The 24,196-nt window shown below is 36.6% G+C and overlaps 1 protein-coding gene across 3 annotated transcripts; it reads right to left on the reverse strand.

Moving 5' to 3' along the window:
• Positions 1-12,753: 12,753 nt before the first annotated feature.
• Positions 12,754-23,266, reverse strand: LOC111792736 (exosome complex exonuclease RRP44 homolog A). 3 transcript variants are annotated; one of them, XM_023674305.2, is made up of 25 exons: positions 23,107-23,266; positions 22,744-22,836; positions 22,522-22,659; positions 22,285-22,442; positions 21,718-21,773; positions 21,333-21,455; positions 21,035-21,165; positions 20,692-20,932; positions 20,140-20,296; positions 19,552-19,792; positions 19,112-19,268; positions 18,910-18,978; positions 16,659-16,784; positions 16,504-16,556; positions 15,990-16,096; positions 15,583-15,637; positions 15,409-15,508; positions 15,128-15,239; positions 14,376-14,496; positions 14,163-14,222; positions 13,977-14,082; positions 13,803-13,898; positions 13,547-13,628; positions 13,397-13,462; positions 12,754-13,128 (listed from the first exon to the last, which is right to left on the reverse strand). In XM_023674305.2, the coding sequence occupies exons 2-25, from the start codon at positions 22,795-22,797 to the stop codon at positions 12,927-12,929; spliced, it is 2,811 nt and encodes a 936-aa protein (XP_023530073.2). In that variant the 5' UTR covers positions 22,798-22,836; positions 23,107-23,266; the 3' UTR covers positions 12,754-12,926. The 3 variants fall into 3 exon arrangements, with proteins under 3 accessions (XP_023530073.2, XP_086979686.1, XP_086979687.1); XM_087123560.1 differs by lacking the exons at positions 22,522-22,659; positions 22,744-22,836; positions 23,107-23,266 and having other exon boundaries at positions 21,718-21,818; positions 22,285-22,412; XM_087123561.1 differs by lacking the exons at positions 21,718-21,773; positions 22,522-22,659; positions 22,744-22,836; positions 23,107-23,266 and having other exon boundaries at positions 22,285-22,425.
• Positions 23,267-24,196: the final 930 nt, after the last annotated feature.

Genomic DNA, 24,196 nt, shown 5'->3' on the forward strand with positions numbered 1-24,196 from the left:
AAGTCCCCAAAATGGTAGGCATATTGAATCGGCTACAAAAGTCATTCTCACCCTTACAAATCAAAGGATAAGCCCTCACAAACAGGAGATCATAACATACTCAGGATTAAGATCGAGTTACATATGATCATTATGTAAAATATTAATCTTCTCAATGAACGGATTTATGAAAAGAGATTAAATATTTAGCGGTCTAGCCTTTCACTCACATATCTCCACATGAACGATTTGAATCAAATTATTTATAACAATTACAAGGTGGGCACTATCCTTAATGGTACTAGGATAAGACACCTATCCTTATCCATATGCCATAGACCATTTAGGTCATTACTTGAACATGATCATTTTGTACGTCGATCACATATTATTCAAAATTACATTAATAACTTTAGATTTTTCATACTATGGATAATATTAAATTATAAATAAAATAATCAAAATTATTATTAAAAATTAAATAATTAATTTCGAGGCTTTAGTACATAAATTTCAACATGTTTCTCCAATATCTCTCCCTAACTCTCATGCACCTCCATGCTTCGACCAAAGTTGAAATGACTGACACCTAACTCTTTGCCACCATCACTTTGCATGAACAACCACTATCTTCAACTCTTGGCAACACTACGATGATTTCAGGCTCGCCACAATTGGAGGGTAGATCCACAGTACATTTGTTTGTGTTCAACAACTTCACTATTCAACAATGTTAGACTGACTTCAATTTTAGTATACTTTTGCAATTTTCAATGGGGTTTGGACCGTTCGATTGGGTGGAGATACCTATTTTGGAGTAGATATCGATTTGAATAATTTTTCTAAGCAATGTTTAGTTATATGCATAGATGTTGTAAAAATGTCAAACTTTGACATTAAATTTAAGATTTTGTTATTAGGAATAGTGAGATAAGTGACTTTACTCTATTGAATGCCTAGGGTTAGGTGGAGCTTTTATTGTTACTGGGATGTTCATGTTGTTAGGATCGCACAACAACGCACACACTCGATTTAGATGAACACAAAGAACAAGATAGAGAAAATGCAAGGAGAATATTGGCTAAAGGTTTTGTATTGATGACTCCACGTATGTACAGTAAGAGAGAATACAGAAAGTACATTTTCAAAGTTCTGCCAGAGTATATATATATAGTTCAGTTTATTATATATAACTCTACCAATATAACCATCTACCATATATAACTATCTACCATATATCGCTTTACCGGATATAGCTTTTTACTATACAAAGCTATTTACTATTTATGATAATTTACTTTATATATTATTTACCATATATAGCTTTACTAGGTATAACCGTTGACTAAGCTATAAATAATCAGCAGGCTCCATGTTAGGATCGCACAACAACGCGCACGCTCGATCTAGATGAACACAAAGAACAGGATAGAGAAAAGTGCAAGGAGAACTCTGACTAAAAGGATTTTTCTATTGATGACTTCACGTATGTACAGTAAGAGAGAATTACAGAGAATAGCAAGTACATTTCAAAGCTCTACCGGACGGGATATATATATAGTTCAGTTTACTATATATAGCTTTACCAGATATAACCGTTGAGCAAGCTATAAATAAGCAGCAGGCTCCATAACCAAACAATTCTCCCACTTGGAGACTGATCTAGTCAACCAAGAATTTCATTCTCAAACGACCGTGAGCATCTTCACTGCACCATACTAATTGAGGCTTTGCACTACCTCAATATTCCAACATCAACACATTTTGTCAACATGTTTGCTGGATTCTTTGCACCCTCTATCTTCTCCAAACACATCACCATCTTTCACTAACCTGCAAGTGAAATGGTATCGTCTTCTGTGTTTTCTCTTGAAATGATAGACCGGGTTCCTTCGCCAACTGTATGACACTTTGACTATCTTTGTAAAGAATATCTTCGTGCTACTTCTTGCCCATTCTTCCAGATAGTCAGTAATCCATATCGTCTTCTTTCCAGCTTCAACTATTGCCACGTACTCAGCCTCATTACAACGCATTTTTGAAGCCTAGACGTCTCATCATCCATGGCTTGCTCCTACTTGATTGTATCCTCCAACTGTAGGGCCTCATCAAAGGGCTCTGATTCTCTTTCATCAGCAACAGATAGTGTAATGAAGGTACATACATATCTGGTACTCTGATAGTACAGGATGATCTTCTCAACACCAGTTCAGGTGTCACTTGCTCCACTGCTGATTCCTCCGCAACAACCTCAGGAGTTTGTTGAGTATCTGCTACAAGATCACTTGGTGATTTTCTCCGCAACTCAACCTCAACTCCCACTTGCTTTGTTGTCTTGGAGCCTTGCTCCACATCTGGTTCCTCAGCAGTAGTCTCAGGAGTTTCTTGAGTATCTACTACAACATCACTAGGTGAGTTTCCCTGCAACTCAAGCTCAACTTCCACTTGTTTCGTGGTCTTGGAACCTTGCTCCACATCTGATTCCTCAGCAGTAGTCTCAGGAGTTTCATGAGTATCTGCTTCAACATCACTAAATGAGTTTTCCTGCAACTCAAGCTCAACTCCCACTTGCTTCGTCAAACCTTGCTCCACATATGGTCCCATTTCCAACCGCACTTTCTTCAATTCTCTGGCGGTCTTTGTGAAGCTAACTCGTTTCTGCTTGCTCATAATGTATTTCTCACAACGACCCACATCAACAGATTTCAGACCTTTTAAAACTTCTTTCGCAGCCAGCCTCTTCATTCCTTTCGCGCTCATATGGTCAAGTTTATTGTGCCGTAGACTTGAATTTGAAGCACTCTCAGCAACAACAGCTATGTTCATACACCCTGCAGTGGTGTATAAGGTTCCAGATTTTAAGCCACGTGCTACCACCGTAGCACCCTTCATAATCTTCCACGAACTCTTCCCTAACTTTGTTGCATAACCTGTGCTGTCCAACTGACCAATAGAGATCAGATTCTTCTTGAGATTAGGAATATATCTGACATCCTTTAATGTCCACTGATTTCCTGCCGGAGTTTTTATGCAGACATCTCCTTTTCCTTTAATCTCCAAATCTTTGTTGTCGGCAAGATACACCTTCTCGAAATTTCCAGACTTGAAATTCCGGAACAACTCTTTATTTGGAGACGAATGAAAAGATGCACCTGAATCCAAAATCCAGGATTCAATCGAACTATCCACGCTGAGGATTAGAGCATCCCCAATGTCTTCTGCTGAATTTATAGAATTATCATCATCTCTAGATTTGTGATTCTGCTTCCTCTTTGGTCTTGTACAACCTGTCCGAAAGTGATATTTTTCTCCACAATTCCAACACGTTACGTTTGGTCTATTTGGAGATTTTTCTCGGTTCTTTGATTTTGATCGCCCTTTGTTTGGGCTCTCGGTTTACTTCTTCCCCTTTTATCAACACTGAGAGCATTGCCTGATGAATCTCCAGTTTCTCGTTTGCGAATACTTTTGCTGAGAACTACATCTCAAATTTCACTAAACTTCAGTTTATCAGATCCTCGGGAACTGCTGATTGCGACAACAATAGTATCCCATGACTCGGGTAAGGATGACATCAAAATCAACGCTTTAATTTCATCTTTGAAATTAATTTCCACCGAACTCAGTTGACTTATGATCATATTGAATTCATTTATATGATCAGCAACAGGTTCACCTTCAGACATCTGTAGATTGAACAATCTCCGCATCAAATACACCTTGTTCATAGCCAATGGTTTTTCATACATATTTGATAGCGCCTTCAATAGATCTGACGTTGTCTTCTCCTTGATAATGTTGAACGTCACGTTTCTGGATAGCGTCAACCGGATCAGCCCCAAGGCTTGTCGATCCTTGAGCTTCCACTGTTTCGTGGTCATGGATTCCGGCTTCACCCCCAGATTTAAATATGATAATCTTCAATCTGCATCTTCAATCTGATAATCTTCAAATAGCTATATATAGTAGCTATATAAGGTTCACCCACAGTTCAGTTTACTATATATAGCTTTACCAGATTTAACCATCTACTATATATAGTTATTTATCATATATAGCTTTACCGGATATAGCTTTACCAAATATAGCTTTACCGGATATAACCGTTGAGCAAGCTATAAATAAGCAGCAGGCTCCATAACCTAACAATTCTCCAACTTGGAGACTGATCTAGTCAACCAAGAATTTCATTCTCAAACGACCATGAGCATCTTCACTGCACCATACTAATTGAGGCTTTGCACTATCTCAATATTCCAACATCAACACATTTTGTCAACACGTTTGCTGGATTCTTTGCACCCTCTATCTTCTCAAAACACATCACCATCTTCCACTCGCTTGCAAGTGAAATGGTATCGCCTTTCTTGTTTTATCTTTAAATGATAGATCGGGTTCCTCACCCATTGTATGACACTCTGAATATCTCTATAAAGAATCTTTTCATGCTGCTTCTTGCCCAATTCTTCCAGATAGTCAGTCATCCATAACCTGTGTTGTCCAACTGACCAATAGAGATCAGGTTCTTCGTGAGACCAGGAATATATTTGACATCCTTTAATGTCCACTGATTTCCTGCCGGAGTTTTTATGCAGACATCCCCTTTTCCTTGAATCTCAAAATCTTTGTTGTTGACAAGATACACCTTCTCAAAATTTCCAGACTTGAAATTTCGGAACAATTTTTTATTTGGAGACGAATGAAAAGATGCACCTGAATCCAAAATCCAGGATTCAATCAAACTGTCCATGCTGAGGATTAGAGCATCCTCAATGTCTTCTGTTGAATTTATAGAATCATCATCATCTTCAGATTTGTGATTCTGCTTCCTCTTTGGTCTTGTACAATCTATCCGAAAGTGACATTTTTCTCCACAATTCCAACACGTTACATTTGCTCTATTTGAAGAGATTTTTCTCGATTCTTTGATTTTAACCGCCCTTTGTTTGGGTCCTTTGGTTTACTTCTTCCCCATTGGTCAACATTGAGAGCACTACTAGATGAATTTTTAATTTCTCGTTTGCGAATACTTTCGCTAAGAACTACATCTTGAACTTTATCAAACTTCAGTTTATCAGATCCTCAGGAACTGCTGGTTGCGACAACAACAGTATCTCACAACTTGGGTAAAAATGACATCAAAATCAATGCTTTAATTTTATCCTCGAAATTAATTTCCACTAAACTCAGTTGACTTACAATCATATTCAATTCATTAATATGATCAACAACAGATCCATCTTTAGACATTTGTAGATTGAAAAATCTTCGCATCAAATACACCTTGTTCATAACCGACGGTTTTTCGTACATATTCGACAGCGCCTTCATCAGATCTGACGTTGTCTTCTCCTTGATGATGTTGGACGCCATGTTTCTGGATAACATCAACCCTAATGCTTGTCAATCCTTAAGCTTCCACTGTTCTGTGGTCATGGTATCCGGCTTCACCCCCAACAGGGATTCATGAAGATCTTACTGGTACAGATAATCTTCAATCTGCATCTTCCAGAAACCGAAATCAGATCCATCGAACTTCTCAATTTCAATCTTTGAACTTTCTATCTTCACATATCGTGGTGAATTTCGCCTACCTCTGATACCAGTTGTTAGAATTGCACAACAACGCATACACTCGATCTAGATGAACACAAAGAATAAGATAGAGAAAATGTAAAGAGAATATTAGCTAAAGGTTTTGTATTGATGACTCCACGTGTGTACAATAAGAGAGAATACAAAAATACATTTTCAAAGTTCTTCCTGAGTATATATATATATAGTTTAGCTTACTATATATAGCTTTATCATATATAACATATACTATATATAACGATGTACATATATAGCTCTACCGGATTTAGCTTTTTACTATCATAACTCTTTACTATGACAATTTACTTTATGTCATTTACCATATATAGTTTTACTATGTATTACGGTTGACTAAACTATAAATAACCGCATACTCCGTAACCTAACACATGTAATTGTCTAAAAATAGTAAATTATGAATATTTTAGGACGAGAATGAATATATCTGCGTCATGTATGTTATGATAATAATGTTATGCATGAAAAGCCTTCTATGATGCATCATGGTAATGAGCTGATGCTTTGTATGATGAGACCTCATTAATTTCTTTTGTATACTTACAAAGATGAAATGTTAAACGGCTTTTCTTTCATTCTATAAGTTTTATTTATCGGCTTTTCTTTCATTCTATAAGTTTTATTTATGCATGAAGGTAATGCATATCTAGTGCGATTTAGAATACATGCCTAGTAAAATATGAAAGTAGCATATGTGGAACCATAAGTAGGTAAGTAGGAAAGTGATGCACATAAAATGGAAACCAAAATGCAAGTTTAAACCAAGATTGAGCTATAAATAATAATACTCCCCTTGAATCAAGGCAAATAATAATTATTAAAAAAAAAGAAGATCCCTCATAAAATGAAAGACATGTGCATCCAATAATAATAATAAACCTTGAAATTTGAGGAATAAAAAACCCTAATAATGGAACAAATGACCAAATTGGGATAATAAATTTTCATGCAAACTTTCCAAACCCTAAATTAAAAATTATCACAAAAAAATCAAGTGCAATCCAACCTAGATTCCACCCATATCCACCCCTTCTCTTTTAATTTGACTAAACATTAGGTTTATTTTTAAAAATATTTTCTTTTAATGTGCTGCTTCATCTTTCCATTATGTCTAAAAATATCATATTCTTAATTTGAAGAAAATATAACACGTACCTTAGCTAGCTAGATTATGATATGATGAACCATATCTTATATAATTCTTATAATATTAGTAAAATCAAATTGAAATCTTTTAAACTTATAATTATATCAATTCTCATGCGTGTATAGACTTCTTTAAAAGTGTAGACATTCTAATAATTCGTTTCATTTCCTCGTAAAAATTAAAAAATTATAATTATTAGTTTAAAATTTTAATTAAGGCAGCTCCTAAAATGGGTCCATATAAATAATGGTAGTAAGACAATTGTATGAGACAAAAGGGTATTTTTGTAATTTGGAAGAATGACTTTTGGGGACATCAAAGAGACAGAGCTGGGTCGGATTAAACGTGTCGAATGATGATGATTGGAAGTCTCGTGATCCTGTCTCACTTGCCTAACATGCTATCCTGCTCCGCTATCTTGCGCATTTTTATAATATGATTAAATATATCTATTAGTGTTATATAATTTGATTAATTATAGCTAGATTTAGAATGCTATTTTAATTCTACCACTTTAAGAGTTCCTTATGGTCTTAATGGTTTAATTCAATGTAATAAATAAAAAAATTATAGGGTTCCAAATGGTGGCGGTTTCTTTCTCGTTCTTTCGTGGTATAAGATTGTTGGTTACTTTAAATTGAGAGCTTTTAGGGATTACTTTGTGAGTTTGCTACAATGAGAATGTACATTCGAAAATTTGGACGTTTTCTAACAATTTACAATTTGTCTTTTCAAATGTCAAATGATGTAGCTCTATCGGTCATAATGTAGCATTCCGTTCCATAAAAATACATGTTGCATTATAAAATTATGATTAATGCTAAAGGCGATGATGCAAACAAATTCAAGGGTAAGAATGTGGAAGGCTAACACGATCGTAGGTAGAGACAATCGTGAATGTGAAGTGCGAGAGAGAATGAATAATGGGGGAGGACAATCAACCAAAAACAAAGGCATGGTGCCATAGAGACAAGCAAGGAGTGAGAGGGTGGGTGGAAGCTAAGGGGGACAAAGTCGACTCCAAGATGGTGGGCTGTGTCACAATCACACTTTATTTGGACTTCCCAAATCGATTGTGACACTTACTCACACCAACGAATAAATCAACTGACTCAAACTCGTGTCGTCGTTGGCACGGACAATGTATATTCATGAAAGCATGGGGTTAAAGACATGCATTCCACTTTACCCGAAACTCTTGGACATTTTGCCACGAGTTGCTAGCTTGACACATTTGTTCGACCATGATCTCAACTTCCTCTTTCTCAGTAGTATTCTTCATTGTAATCGAAAACCGTGTCACTTTACTACGCATATTGTCTTTCTCATCATGATGATATGGTTTCAAATTAATCACATTGATAACAAGATGAATTTTCGTCCATGAAAGTACTTGAACATATATTAGGTCTTGCCGATCTTCTTAACGACTTTGACTACGACCTCATATTTTTGCACCAGACATTATTCTATGTTACCTTAGAATCGAAAATGTTTTGGCCGCAACTCGATCAGAAATTGGTTGCTAGCTTAGGATTCTAGTAACTTGCGTTTTAAATATGCTCATTTCTTTATCTGTGGTATGCTTTTTCTAAGTAAGTGCATACTACTTTAGAAAGTTTGTCTACACCCTTTGGTGAAGTTGTAGGCCTATCTATCGCACACTATAATGACATTTTTCTAGTCCAGGAACTTTGTTGGCCGTTCGAATGATGCAAAAACCCTTCAAGTATACTGTTGAATATTTTAGTTTGTCCAACCCTTTCGGAGTGATAGATTGAAGAAATATTTAAATTTAATCTCAACAACTTAAACAATTATATCTAGAAGGTTCCAGTAAATCTTGTATCTCGATCCCGTGCACAACCCATAGCTTGACAACATTCCTGAAAAAGTAGTTGGGTTGTCATCAAAGTAGAACATGACTTGAGAGCCATAATGAAAGTGGCATACTTTGTAAACTATAACCATCACGATAATTTACTTGATTTCTCCAACTTTGGGGAGGTGATTGATGAAGTTGAGATATATATTTTTCCATGATCGCGAGGGACTGAAAATGGCTCCAACAACCATACAATCTTTGTTCTTAATACTTTGTCAGACAAATAAGACAAGTTTTCGTGAATTGCCTAATGTCATCTCAAAGATTTGGTCAGTAATGCCCCAACTTAAGTAGGGCGTCGGTGCGGTGTCATCCATTATGGCCAACTCATAGGGTGTCATGACATTCTTTAAGCAGAAGTCTTATTAAGTTCGCTCAAGAACGAGAGACATACACTTTGTTGCTTTTAGCAAGAAGTAAGTCATTCTCAACCCAAAACTTTGGATTTTTTTCCCCTCTAGTAAACTGCACAATGACTTAGGCAATTGTCATTGAGTAAATTTTCTTTGATGTCATCTCGGATTGTCTCGCATGATGGACAATGCATATTTGTTACGAATGGTAATTTTGTTCAGGGCACGATAGTCAATACATAGATTGAGACTTTGATCGCTTGTAGATGTATATAATAAAATGATGTAAAATTCACAAGAAAAAATGCAAGTATACACTATCACAAGTAGTAAGTAATAAGTAAATTATCGATTCCAAAGGGAACCTATTTTTTAGTTAATTTTATTGCGGGAAATTAAATGAGTTTTTGGGTAACATTTAAATGGGCGTGGGTGATTTTAATACTTAAACAAAACTAAAACAGAGTGCCGCTGTCGAAAAACAGAAAATAATGAGAAAATCAACTAGAATGAGAAAGGTTCGGCTAAGAGAGATTAAATAGATAAGTTGTTGAGTTTTGTGGTAGATTTTAGTTCCTTTTAATAGATTCCCCAGCCCACTTCCGAGGGTCATGAATGGTGATTATTTCCATAATCATTGTAATTTCTATTAACAAGACTATAGAAGAAGAATTATTCCTAACCTTTCTATTACTCTTCAAGTCTCCTTGCTATGGAACTAGAGTATTAAAGAGGATTTCATTGCTCCCTCTCTTCTCCCGAATAAGAGAACAACTATGTATGTAAAGTAGCTAATTAAACACACATGTAAATCATTAATAACAACTCTTTAATAAACTAAAATCATACCGGCAACATACTTAAACTATATAAAACTCTCTCGCCTCCCCTATAAAGTTTAGCTCTCCATACAAACTGAATTACACACAGGAATCCGCATCTTCATCATGTAAACTTGATGGAATAAGAAAAGAGAATAAGGAAATAGAGAGTTATCCCGGTTTGTTGCCGTTCGTCAATGGAAGTTCCCTCCTCTTGATCACTCACGTCCACCTCTTTGTCCTAATCAATCCTTGTTGGTCTCATTTTCCTTCTGCTGTCAACAGCTGCTGGATTAGGATTTTCTTCTTTTCTCTGGTTTCATAGCAATTCACTGCAGCAGAGGCTGCTGCTGTGTAATTCGATTTTTCTCCCAAAGTGTGGCTCTCCTCCTCTTGGTCTTCATTTTCCTTTTATATTGAGCATGGGTTCCTCTTTAGGGCTGAAAAGGAATAAGTTAACCACACCCGATGTTCCTCATTGGGTAATCAATTACCCACTTTGACTGCTGATGTGAATTTAAAATTTCCATGTCATCCCCATCTATTTCCAGATTTGTACTTGCTCATGGTTCAGCATAAATGGCTGAAATTTTACCACATAACTCAATTAAATGTACAATTAAGATCGATTTATGCCAAATCATATTTTTTTTCCATGTTGAACCGTAATAAACGATTTCATGCTACTAAGTAGAATAAATGGGGTAAATAATGAGAAAAGGGTGAATAAGAGTGTCATATTAAATAATAAAAAAAAAAAAAAAAAAAACATACTCTATCTTTTTTTTCCATTTAGAGAGTTATCAGACTCCCATTATTTTTCTTTTGGAATAACATCGGAGCTTTGTATGGAGCTTTTGCCGGCTTGATAAACCCAGTAATTAATAACTCATTAAGTTGTTTCATAGTTTAGCTAGTTTTAGTGGCGCTCGATAAACCCAGTAATTAATAACTCATTAAGTTGTTTCATAGTTTAGCTAGTTCTAGTGGGGGCATGTGATATGTGTTCTTGGCAGACAGTCTCTCCTTCGATAACAGTTTAATCTCGTGGTCTATACCTCTACGTAGAGGTAAGGTCTTCGACAGACTATCTGGCATAGCATCATGATACCTTTCTAGCACCTGTTGCATTTTAGTAAGAGCTAAGTCAATCGAACTTCCAGTTTAAACTACAGGATGACCATGACCATGACAATGGTGCTAGATCTCGTAATTATCAATATTTGGCTAGGGGTATGGAAATGACCTTGTGTTAAAGGAGAAACTCCATCTCAACACATCATAAAAATTGTCCTTCTTGACGATTACTAAGTTAGTATGTCGGCTCCAAGCTCCCAGCTCCATGATGGTCCTCTTTGCCAGTCGTAGAATGCTCTCATGTTAACCTTTTCGTAAACAAGTCTGTCACTTGGTCTTTTGTCTTGATCTGCTGCATCTTGATTTCTTCTTTTAGAACTTTCTCTCTAATGGAATCGTAGTGCACCTCCACATGCTTTGTTCTAGCATGAAACACCGGATTTTCTGCTAGGCGAATTGCAAATTGGTTATCGCAATGAAGTGGTATTGGATAGTCAAGTTTCTTGTGTCAATTTTCCATCAAGAGTTTCAGCCATGTACTTTCCTGACTTGCTCCCGCTGTTGTTTTGTACTCTGCTTCTCTAGTTGACAATGACACTGTTGGTTGTCTTTTGCTACACCAAGAAGTTGTTCTCAAATCGATCTTGACCACATACCTGGTGCTTGATCTTCGAGTATCGTGATATCCTGCATAGTCAACATCACAGTATCTAGCTAGCTTGCATTCTTCGCTTCTTTTGTACAACCAATCGTAATTGATTGTACCTTTAACATATCTCAAGGTTCGTGCATATATTAACTAATGACTCCAACCTCATTTTCGAATCCATTTGATTGGTCCATGTAGATCCCTGATCCAACTCTCCATGCAAGAATTCATTCTTCATATCCATCTGCCAAAATTTTCAATCTTTATTTACCACAAGTGCCGGAGGAAACTACATGACAGTGATCTTTGCGACTAGCCTAAAAGTTTCATCATATTCTAGTCCATATTGTTGAGAGATTCTTGGGGCTACGAGCTTTATATCTCTTAATTGATCCATCCAAAGTACACTTTCTTTTGTAAATCCACTTGCAAAAGGTGGATTTGACATTTCCTAGTCTTGACACTAGTTCCCAAGTTTGATTTTTCTCCAAAGCTATAAATTCTTCCTCCATTGCTTGTTGCAAAGTCGTATTGTGTGATGCTTCTGCATACATATTCGGCTCTTCAACTTCATCTTCTACAATAACTGCGTTGGCATATTCTGTATTTGAATTTTGGATTATTTCTGACTGTCTAAGTTGTTGAGGTGCCATTTTCTTTTCACCAGGTTCGCTTGATTGAGTTACTTCTTGCTCATCAACATTAGTATCACTCAAATCTCCAGGCACATCAGCATGTAAGAAAATGTATACAATTTGCTCCACCGTCTTCCGTGGAAGAATTTCTTCAGTGTTGTCCAAGCCTGGTACTACTTCCTTCTCTGAGGGCCACCCCTCTTCCATTACACCAATCATGTGGTTTGAGCATCCTGAATCAATGATTCAGTCATCCTCGTAATCAATATGTCTCTCATCATTGCCATGAGCGCTAGCTCGTCTTCTTCTATGACACACATTGCCTCTGCATCCCACTACTCCTCAAAATGGGCATGCGGCTACAACCAACACACCCTAGACAAGCATGGCTATGACACGATGCAATGAGATGAATCAAACTGAACACTAACTTTTATGGCAGAGTAGGTCAGCAGCCAGTGTTTAGTTGAGTGAAATTTGATAAAATTAGTTCAGGGTAAAACTTGAAAAAAAAAAAAAAAAAGTTTTTCCCAGGCATAAACTTGAACACATCAAAACAAAATTGAAACTTTTTAAACAAATTACACATCTGAGTTAAAAAAAACTTAGTGGTAATTATTTATAATAAAAATAAATATACATTTCTTCCAACAATCAGCGCTGCAGCTCTATCTACTCTCACAACATGAACTCTGTAAACTCGCAAGCTTTAGAAAAAGAACTCTACTTCCCCACATTTTACTTTTACACAAGTGATTTTGGAGACATTAAGTAATAAGAGTAAGCTGAAGCTTTGGTCGATTTGGTTGGGGCTCCACAACCTCCATGTGAATTCTCACTGCCTGTAGAACGTTGTATGTTATGCTACCATCCAACTTTTTCATCTTCTGCTCTTGCTCATCCACCAACCATTCTCCATTTTGCTTCTCACCTCTGGCCGACAAGTATATTGGTCCCTCGATACCAAATCTGAGAAACGAAAGCAAAAAACCTCATTATTCGGATGTTTGCAAACGAGTCACCGACACAAAAACGTGTTACAACCCTCAACACACACGCAGACAAAAAGGGCAAGCTAAGTTTTTTATGGGACAAACATCTGATCCTACTACATTTACATTTACCCTTAAGATAGATGGTCCCTATAACTTTAACCTATTCCCTCGAAGTCCTTTAAGTCATATTAATCAAAGTGAAAGGTAGAAATACTATAAAACCGTAGGCTTAGGAAACGTACTTGGGAACAAATACTATAAAACCGTTTGATCTTATCTTCACTATTCTGGCCTCCGTGTCCGTAGGCCTACATCAGCAAGAGAAAAAAACAAGCGGACGTGAAAATGTTTGGGTCATGCACATGAGTAATGAACATGCTAAGCTGACATACCGTTTTTTGAAGTAAATTAAAGTATGAAGCTCTACTGAAGATCGGCCAGCCATCTGGGCGTTTCTATGTCGATAATTTAAGTCTGGAAACAATTTACAGCAGTGAGCATCCATACGATACAGAGAGATTAAACTATAATATCAGAATCAGAATAGTTTTCTTCCAATTAAGAGTTAATGCTTGATCCGGTTCATCAAGATCAATTTGCAGTTAAGCATAATTATGTGAAGATTACGGAAAAGAGAGTGTTTCATACTATCAGCGATTGTGGTGAGTTTTAGTCTGTCATGGAACAGGGTTGGAAGTTTGTATATTCCCAAAGATGCAGCGAGCAATCTGTGCACGATGACATCTGCAATAAGAAAGATGGATGAAGACCCAAAACAATAAGATAATGTCACCAAATAGACAACACAAGGCAAGCCCGAACCTGCGTATCGTCGAATAGGAGAGGTGAAATGGGTATACAGAGGTGCTGCAAGCCCATAATGTTGATATTCTGGAGGACTGAGGTCTCCGCTATAGAAGTAAACAGCCTTCACTTGGACAAAAACATCTTTCAGAAATGTCCATAAGCAGTTAAATTAATCAAAATGCAATATTTAAGTGAAATTACCTGTGTCATACATCTAGTAGCTAGTATTCTGATCAGCTTATTGAAGTACGGATCATCACCCTGATAAAATATGAATTTTGTTCCAGTTAAACAAAGAACAGACTAGCAAATGTTAATATCAAGGAGCTAGAGTAACTTTAACGAAGCCACTAGGCAAGCAACAAAACGAAGACAAATTTGAAATTATGTCCTAATCAATGCACTATGATATACCAAAGCACGATCAAGTGAATCAGCCAAAGCTTTGGATGATGAGACATCCAAGTCAAGACCAACAGCAACAGCTGTGCGGATCAGAGGTTCAAGCATCTCTTTAGTTGGTGTAGGATGGCGCCTGCAAATAAAAAGAAAGTAATAGTTTATTATAACAATCTCACCACTCAACCATTGTCCACAAAGTTGGATATGTGAGATCCCACATCGGTTGGGGAAGAGAACGAAACATTCTTTATAAGGGTGTGCAAACATTTCCCTAGCAGACACGTTTTAAAAACATAAGGAGAAACTTGAAATAGAAAACTCAAAGAGAACAATAGTTTGGACGGTTACAAATGGTATGAGAGCTAGACATCGGGTGGTGTGCCAGCGAGGACGCTGAGCCCCGAAGGGGGTGGATACCGGGAGGTATGCCAGCGAGGATGCTGGGCTCCGAAGGGGGGTGGATTGTGAGATCCCACATCGATTGGAGAAGAAATGAACAAACTCTTCAACAGGTGTCAAGCAAACAAGCTAGCCAGATTAGGCTTTGCTTTAAATATGCTAACTGTAAAAATGTGTGTGAAGTACACAACTGAAATCTTTATTGCACAAAACTCCGCTCCAACCATTACACCATTCCACAACCAAAAGTTCCCACCCTCCTCAAAAATAAAAAGGTAAAGGTAAGGGAGGAAGAGACACACATGACATGAATATAATGCAGTGGCAGACATAACAAGAAGCAAATGCTTATGATAGCTCTTTACCGTAATAATGAACACAGCGGAAAATGGTTAAGAATTTTTTCTGCAACCGAAACATTAGCAGCAAGCATAAACTCCTCTACCATTTGGTTAGCTTCTCGAATTTGATACATACCTGGAAGAATAAATCATTTTACAACGACAATGAAAAGGTTTGAGAATTCTTCTTGAAAGAAAAGGGGAAATCTTAGGACATTAATACACACAACTAATATGTAAATCGAATCCGGTTTCTCAAGCATTCACAATACTAACTATGAATGAAATCTGACATCCAAACATACCAATATCAAGAGGGTCATGTGTCTCAGTGTCAATTTGAAATTTGACTTCAGCTGAAGCAAGAGTCAAAGCACCTCTCTCAATTCGTCTCAACCTCATTTTCTGCAGGTTGACCCACGAGTCAGCTTGAGACATTGTGATTATTTAAAGAACAAATGTAAATAAAGCATGCTTACCTTTGCCAAGGCATTCATATTTCTCAAATCTCTAGTTATTGGATCCATCAATCGACTGCAAGTAAATATTAAATATCTTCAGGTCTAAATGAACCCCAAAAAAGTTCTGAACATAAGTAAACACGGTGATAGTATGCATATAACAAAGAAAAGGCTGTAGATTATTCAGAAAGGCTGCAAGATACAATGAAGAGGTACTGCGTGATCAGAAGCAGCGAACTTAAAGACATCCATTGCTTATAAAATCAATAAAATGGCTTAAACAAAACAACTAAAAGACAGTAAGGTCTAATAGGAGACATCAACAATCAACTACGTCAAAACGCTGGGTGATCACCACAAAAGTTGAAGAAGGCATTATTACGAACTCCAAGATACTTCAATAGTTGCAACTGACATGAAATTACCTGTCATCCATCCTCGCTTGAGCTTCAACATATGATAATGCAGCACATGATTTAATGATGCTTTTTGTGTAGCTAGTAGAAATAATATCTGCTTCAGGTGTCATTTCCTGAACATCAGAGGCAAGTGATTGAAAATAAATGCACAAGTTGGGGGGGGGGGGGGGGGGGGGGGGTGGATATTAAAGTCTAAGCATATTCACCAATGTACAAAAATTCCTACATAAGCACAGCTTCTAAGATAACCTGATTATAACACCACAGAGAATTCAAAGTTTCAAACAAATAATCGAAGTAAAAATTACAGAAGTAGACGGTCTCATAAAAGAGAATGTTCGATGTTCGATGCAATAAAGAGCCAACGTAGGATTTCTGGAAGTGAATATCAAGAAAGAAAAGCATGAATATGTCTTCTTTTTCAACTGAAGAACAAAACTCTTATCTAAATTTTACAAGAAACAAAAGGACAGAATAGATAGGGATATTTAACAACAAAAAGAATGAAGGCATCACATACCCAAATTACTGAAAATGCCAGTCTTTCCACATCGGCTCGAAGAGAACATATATCTGTAGATTTAGATTTTTCATCACATTGAGCTAAAGTGGAGAAGAATAAAACCTATCATAGTTCCTCGTGCAAAGTAATGCAACATAATAGTAAATGTGGACCTTCTGTTAATGGTTTTGGAAGCATGTCCATTCTCCGTTCAACAAGATAAACTGATGTACCCCTTTGTGCAGCCTCGTCATCCAATGCAGTGCCAGTGTGTACAAAGTTTGTTACATCAGCAATATCTAATTGAATGTCGTTAAAGATACAATTTCTAGAAATTGAACTTTTATTGAGCAATTGATGCTTACAAAATGTTTCCAACCAAAAACATAAGACCAAGATGATGATTACAAAAAGCCGGAGTAACAGATACCACAAAGAAGCATTGAATCTAACAACCTCTGAAACCTCCTCCCAGTATCTCTCTAATCCCTCTAAAAAACCTACTATTTCTCTTCAGCCAAATATGACACAAGACAGCAAAGTAAAAAGCTTGCCAGAAAACTCAGCCCCCTATCCCGAATAAAGGGTTTAAAATACCTCCTCTATCATAAAGCAACAATCTTTGTTATAAGCCGAACAAGCTCAAACAATGGTTCTATAAGGACTAAGCAAACTGACAACCTCACAAGATATGGTCAAGATCCCTTGTCTACCGCGTACAAAGAATGTACCATTGTAGACCCAACAAAAATCTTGCATGCAAAATCTGTCAAGTAAAGAACTAGACCTTTTTGAGGATCTTAACGTTCCAAGGAGACGAGGATATAGAGGCTCCAAAGGGGAGAGAGATTCTGCAAGCTATAGAAAAATGAGATACAAGAAAAGCCCCCATGGACTTGGGGCTCCGAATCTGACTATCCCTCCTCCATAGCACACAAGCTAGTCTCTTAAGAGAGAAAGAAGGGTCGCCACTTCCATTCTCTCTCTCTCACTGTAAAATGACAACACATAAACCCAAAGAAAACGAAGAGGTAGAATCAGAGGAAGGCATGATAGAGGCCATCAAGTGCAACCTCTTATCCAAAATAAGGTATAGAAATATAAGAGTTTATCTCCCTCCCAACAATCCTCCCGAAACTAGATTTTTAGTCTCCAACAATGGAACACTTAACAAATTGAGAGGAAAAAAAAAAAAAAAAAAAAGGAATCTGGAAGAAATAACAATCTAGTGGTTTTTACTAGTGCTCTTAGACCCACAACTTGAAACACACTCAAAAAGGTACAAACCATACCTATTAACGTTGATGTGCCACAAAACATTAGGCTCCTTACATAGTTTTTTTTTTTTTTGGCAAGGACCTTATTCATAGTAACAATAGCCAACGCCTAAGACTCTCCAAAGGCTTCTGAGACCACTTCCACCTGACCAAATAAGATTCTACCCCATTCATCTACACCTTTCACAAGAAATTTCTCATTGTTTTCTCAATACTCTTACTCACTTAATAACTGCAGGGATATGCAAAGGAAAAATGACAGGTAGAGACTAATACTAGTTTCAAGGATAAAATTTAAAAGGAGTTCAAATCCTTTACGAAAAGAAGCACCAAATGAACAACCATTATTCCTCAATACTGTAAATTACTTGATGAAGAGTTACTTACACATCGAAAATGAGAGGAAGGAATCAACGAAACAATCGCACCATAGTTCAAAACCATATAATATTTCGCAGATGCAGGTTTAACAAACAAAAAGAACGAAAGAAAAAAAATTGATTGAAGCTCATTAACATGAAGTGAGATCTTACATTTCAATCTAGACATGCATACCTAATGCATTGAGCTTCTTTCACATTAAGGCTAATATACCAACAAAACAAATGATGCAAGATTGAGGGCTTCTTTGTGGACACTAAGGATTTGGAGGAGAGAGCTAAATGAGATAGAACCTAAGGGGCTCTGAAAGGCCACAGCTAGGAATCAACATCAGTCGTGAGGGAGTAGTTTTCAATGCATCTCAAATTGACATTCCTAAATATTGCATCTTCCAAGGATTTACTTGAGAGACTAAGACATCAAAGCTCCTGCAACCCAGCTCTGAAATCCATCTTGTAAAAATTCATCTCTTCTTTCAATCTTATTTTGAAGGATGACTCACCAAACTATTTAAATTGTAACCTGATATGATTTTTTCCAATAGGATCTCAATCCTAATACTTGGGAATAATCTATTTCAAGAATCAAAATAAAAAGTATTTAATTCTTCTCTATAAAAGGGGTAAGTAAATGACATGATCCATAGGATACAATTAATATTTTAAATCTTTTGAAAATATAAAAGTGTTTTAGAAATCCATCTTTAAGATTCTGGGGGTAACATAAACATTTACTGCATACAGAACATCAAAAGATTTGAGGATACGGACTCCAACTTCAAAATTTCCATTTGGAAGAGCTGTACAGTGAAGTGCATCATCGATATCTTTGCAACCTGGACAAACCAAAAGATCATTGGCTCCAATTATTGTTCGACAGAAGTGACATGACTACACCATCGAGGAATAATAATACATAAAAGAAATGGAAAAAGCAGGGGCAATAGAGTAAGAAAATTGTCCACCTACCTGGAGGGTCGACACTAAAAACATTCAGGTGCCGCAAATCCTGTCGAATGGGGTTTGCTACATCAGCAGGAGACACTGACCATGGTAATGGTGGCAAGCATGCCATAACTTGTGAAGAAAACGGCCTGTTGTTTATATCATTTTCAATTAAGACCACCTGAAGTATTCAAAAGGGTCCAAATATTTCAATGAATGAGAAAAGGCACTACAAGATCTTCCACCTCCCCACCCCCACGTATTTTAGACTGACTAGTAACTAAGGAGTATTGCTTGTGGTTTAATTTTCACTTTCTTATAAATAGTTAGAAATCTGAATTGTACAAGACAACATTTGCCAATCATTTTATCATTTCATGTGTTAAATGTTACAACTCTTATGTTTTGTAAATAGCCTATTAAGAGGCAGAAATATTTCTTGTTGATATAACAAGTGTGCATACCTCACTTTCAGTATCTCGATCTCCTATTTCTCCTATAGATCGCACATAATGGCCAGAAGGATATCTAGATAGATGGTCCCAAGAATCAACTGCTACGATAATTCTCTTGTCCAAAAGATTCTCAAGCTGGCGAGTTTGGATTCTAATTTTTGGAACCCGGCGATCTTTTGAAACAAATAGAGCATAGGCAACGCCGCCACTTCCAGCAGGCATAGGCATTGGATCCAAAGAACCACAATAACTGCATTATAATTCAATATGAGACAAACAGTTCCACTGCAAGACGAAGTCTGTGCAACGATCTTGGATAAGTAAATAAACCGGAATGTTAAGAAAACATTAGATTTAAGAATGCAACAAACCAATAATAAAGCTAGGTGGGAAATCGCAGACTATATTATCTACAAAAGTTAGTATCATCTTGCACATGGTCTGATATACACAAATATACCTACATGTACAAATGCATCTAGAATGTATCTAAATATTTATTAGTAGATGATGATGAACAAAAAATATATACAAATGTGGACATCACACATCACCTTATGAAACAGGAGAATCTACCGAAGTACGAAGATAACTTACGAGTGCCAGTTACGCTTTATAATACCAATGACACGTCCAGCTGGACGTGGTGAACTAGAAGTAGAATCTCCATCAGAGGTCTGAAGTACAAATGCAGTTCTTGGGGCATCATCTGCGCTACCAGGAACAAGATGAACATCTTCTTCCTCATCATCTTCTGCAATAATACAATCAGAAAATATGCATCAATAACTGGACAGTGTGTGTGTGAGAGAGAGAGATAGAAAGAGAAGTTCCTTCTCAGGAAGTAATTGCTACCCTATCTACCATCTTCATTCAGAATCTAATTGAAAATGTTATCTAATTAGAATCTGACTCCCAACCTAATCCTTTGGCCCCGACCACCACCAATTCAAATAGAAACTTGTGTTAGAAACACGAAGGCAAAATCATTAGTTACTTCCTCAGAGGCCATTTGGCATCCTTTCTATCATTTTCATTTAAACTACCATGTCATTGAACTTCTTATAACTTGTGAGAATATGACTACAGATCACACATACATCACAGTTCTCATTTAAAAAATGTTCATAAGGATAAAAATTAAAGCACCTTCATCTGCTAAAGTCAGAGACTTCTCTTCATGCCACTGATCTCGAGATAGAAGTTCAACCGCCACAACATCACCATCAAAAGCCCGGTTCATGTTGGTACGTCCATAAATTATTATTTCATCACCAATACTCTCACTTCCAACATATGCTTCAAACGGATTGAATCGATTGACACGGAGCCTTCCTTGATGATATATACCACGATGCAAGCCAGAAGTAATTTCTGACATGGGTTTATGCTGAAAAGAAAGGAAAGGAGGATACAGTATAAACCCAAGACTTTTTAAGACAGTGGTATCTAACCAGAAATTAATGAAGTCAAGCATAATTCATTGTAATACCTCGGTGTAAAGAACCTTTCTCTTGGATGGCCTCAAATCTTCAACTTCCTCCATAATTGTATCTTCGTTTGCGCTATGCACTAACAGGTCAAGTAAATGAGTTTGACCCAAAGATCTAACATATGATTCAACTGTAAAGAAAACGCAAACTAACCAAGTTAGCTAATTATATTACACTAAAAAAGGAAAAAAAAAAAAAAAAAAAAAAAAAAGGAAGCATAAGCATTCAAGCATTCAATACAGTGGACACCAAGTGATACTGAAGCAATGCCAAAAACTTAATAGACTTCTAACATACTTGACTCTGCATAAATTCCCTCTTCAATGGCCTTCATCCTATTCTCTCTGTCATTTGTTATGAGTAGAACCCGAGCAGCACCACCAAGATGATTCTGATACCACTGAGTAGCCACTCGAATTGCTAAATCACAATGTTGTAGATATTAATCAACAAGAAAGCATTCCCACAGTAACTAGCTTATAAAAAGATTATTAAAACAGATATACAACGATTGGCAGTTACTGCAAAACTTGTTAGAATGTGAGTAAGAACGTACAAATGTGAATGCGCATCAGATATAAATATTGCATAAGTGAGGCAGAGAGGATGGATGAAAATATATGTAGTCCAGCTACAGTGTGCAGACATTAGAGCATCGAATCTTGTAATTTCAGAAGAATACCTCTATCATTTCGATTATTTTTACTTTCTCCACTCATCTCCTTAACATATGTATCCCTGCCAAAACAATGTCATCAAAGGAAGCTCAAAATTCTAGGGGCCCTGAGAGTGTATGTTGTTTCATAGAGATTTTAAACTCCATGCCATCAAAAATTACAAAAAGGTTGTAGGGAAACTGAGAATATCAAAGTTGAAGCTTCATTTTCTATCAAATACCCTAAATCACGGTTCAATCAACCATTACAATAACAGCCTCAGCTCTAGAAAGCTCCCGTAAGTTGTACGTAGGTTTTTCATTCAAGTTTTACCCAAGGTGCATAAAATCACTAGCTTAATTTACGTAGAAGTTCAAACCAAAGGCACAATTGATCAACTGCTTAATTGGCTTCATAGCTTTTGTTTAGAGATTGGTATTAGTAAATGGGTATGGAATCTCCAACCCGAGTGTGAACTTACCCTAATGTACAGAAGAAAAATATCCAATAAATGTTTCAAATTTAGACGGTACAATATCAATCACAGACGAGAGCCAAAGGCAATATTAATGAAAGGGTAACTAAAAACATACTTGTGGTGCTCGTTGGAGAAGACGAAGAATCTCCTCAAAGGATTAAAGCAGAGAGCTCTAACTCTATTGTAAACAGACAAGTTCTTGTTCTTAACTTCTTCCAGCACAACTGATAGCATAACCACATCATCAATAGCAGGATTCTCTAGCAAATCAATCTGCAAAAATGCTTTATTTCATACGAACGCTACACGTCGAAAGCAAAATGTTAACAACAGAAACTGCACCAAAAATAACCTGAGTAAGAACGACATTGGTGTCAAGAACTAGAATTGGGGATGTAGAAGCACTCAAGCGAGCAACAGAAGAATCACATCTTTTGCAAATTGAAGTCCCACAGTAAATATCATCTCGAAGATAGTGTTCTCTCACTTGCTGTCATGGAAAACAGAAATCCATAAAAACATGGTAAGATCAAAATTATGAAGTAACGAGACCCAAGATTAGTAATTTACCGACCTTCGTCACCTTCCCAGACTTCGTCTTTTTAACAAACGATTTGTTATGCAACATCTCTTCTAACAGCAGCTTCAACTATTATTCCACTAAAAGCTGCAAGAACAGTCAATAATTTGAGAGAGATTCTTAAATGGAACAAACTTCTGAAGTATGGCAATTACCCAAAAGCAAAAACAAACTAAAAAAATGGCGAATTACTAAAACCACAGATAATCGCCACAGAAAAAGTACGAAAAACAATTGAAATTGGCAAATCAGCACGCAATGCTTCCCAACAACAAACCCAATACCTTAAAACCAATAGGATAAGCTGGAGAATCAAAAATTGATAACAATGGAAACGAGAACTTGAAGACGAAGTACCTGAAATAAGAATCATTCGAGAAGCTTTGATTCTGTGCTTGGAATGGAAGAAAGTGGGGTTTAATCGAATCGTTAGAAGGGTTTTGGGGAATTTTTGTTTTTGTTTGGGATTACAATTGGGTAATTCGACTCGATGCCCTAATAGAAAATCCGATTGGACAAAATGCTTCCCTCCAAAAAAACCGTTAAAATCAAAAGAAAGTCAACGATCTTTTCGACTATGAAAGGTCAAACACTGGAAAATCAAAAGAAAAAGTCGAGATTAAAAATTTTAAATGTAGTTATTAAATATAAAATTTAAAATTTTGTGGTTCTATCATTCATATATATATATATATATATATATATATATATATTAAATTAAAAATTTTAAAATTTGTGACCTTTATTTAAACTTCCTACATCATAAATTTCAATTTAAAACACTATCGTCGACTTACGTGTTTTAAAACATCTTTAAATAACGCAATGAAGAACTAAATAAAAATAAATAAATATTTAAATTAAAAATATCATATGAAAATAAATACATCTATCCTATACCTATCATCTATCATAGTTTCAAATTGTGATGTTTTGGTCAGCCGTACAAGAATGTCTTGTCTTTACCTGAAATAGAAATAACTCGTGTCTTAAATATTTTAAGAAATACTCAATAAATGATCACACTTTTACCATCCATATTACATTAATATTTAAAATCTTCGAACCAATATATAAATGTCAAATATTTTTAATCGGGTTAATTAAATTAAAAAAAAAAAAAAAATTGAGACAAAATTAGTTAACATAAAGCCAGGGGAGGTGTAGTGTTTCAGTTGTCGTCCACTTCCTTCCGACATCACTGAACCATTTGTCTGTTTTTAAATAAATCCAAAAACCTTCCGCTCCTCCTTCCTCCCCCCCTCCCTCCCTCCCTCACCCGCCGCTTCACTTTAACTCCCTCCCATGTCCGTTCCCCTCGACCAGCTCCAACCCCCGCCCTCTGCCGCCGCTATCCACCCCGCCCAGGGCTCCGTCGGCCCCGTCATCGCCGTCCTTGCCGTGATTTCCATCCTCGGCTTCATTGCCGGCATGATCGGCCGCGTCT

Source organism: Cucurbita pepo, chromosome 4, assembly GCF_057944985.1.
Source record: "Cucurbita pepo subsp. pepo isolate OVF chromosome 4, ASM5794498v1, whole genome shotgun sequence".
NCBI classification, from domain to species: Eukaryota; Viridiplantae; Streptophyta; class Magnoliopsida; order Cucurbitales; family Cucurbitaceae; genus Cucurbita; species Cucurbita pepo.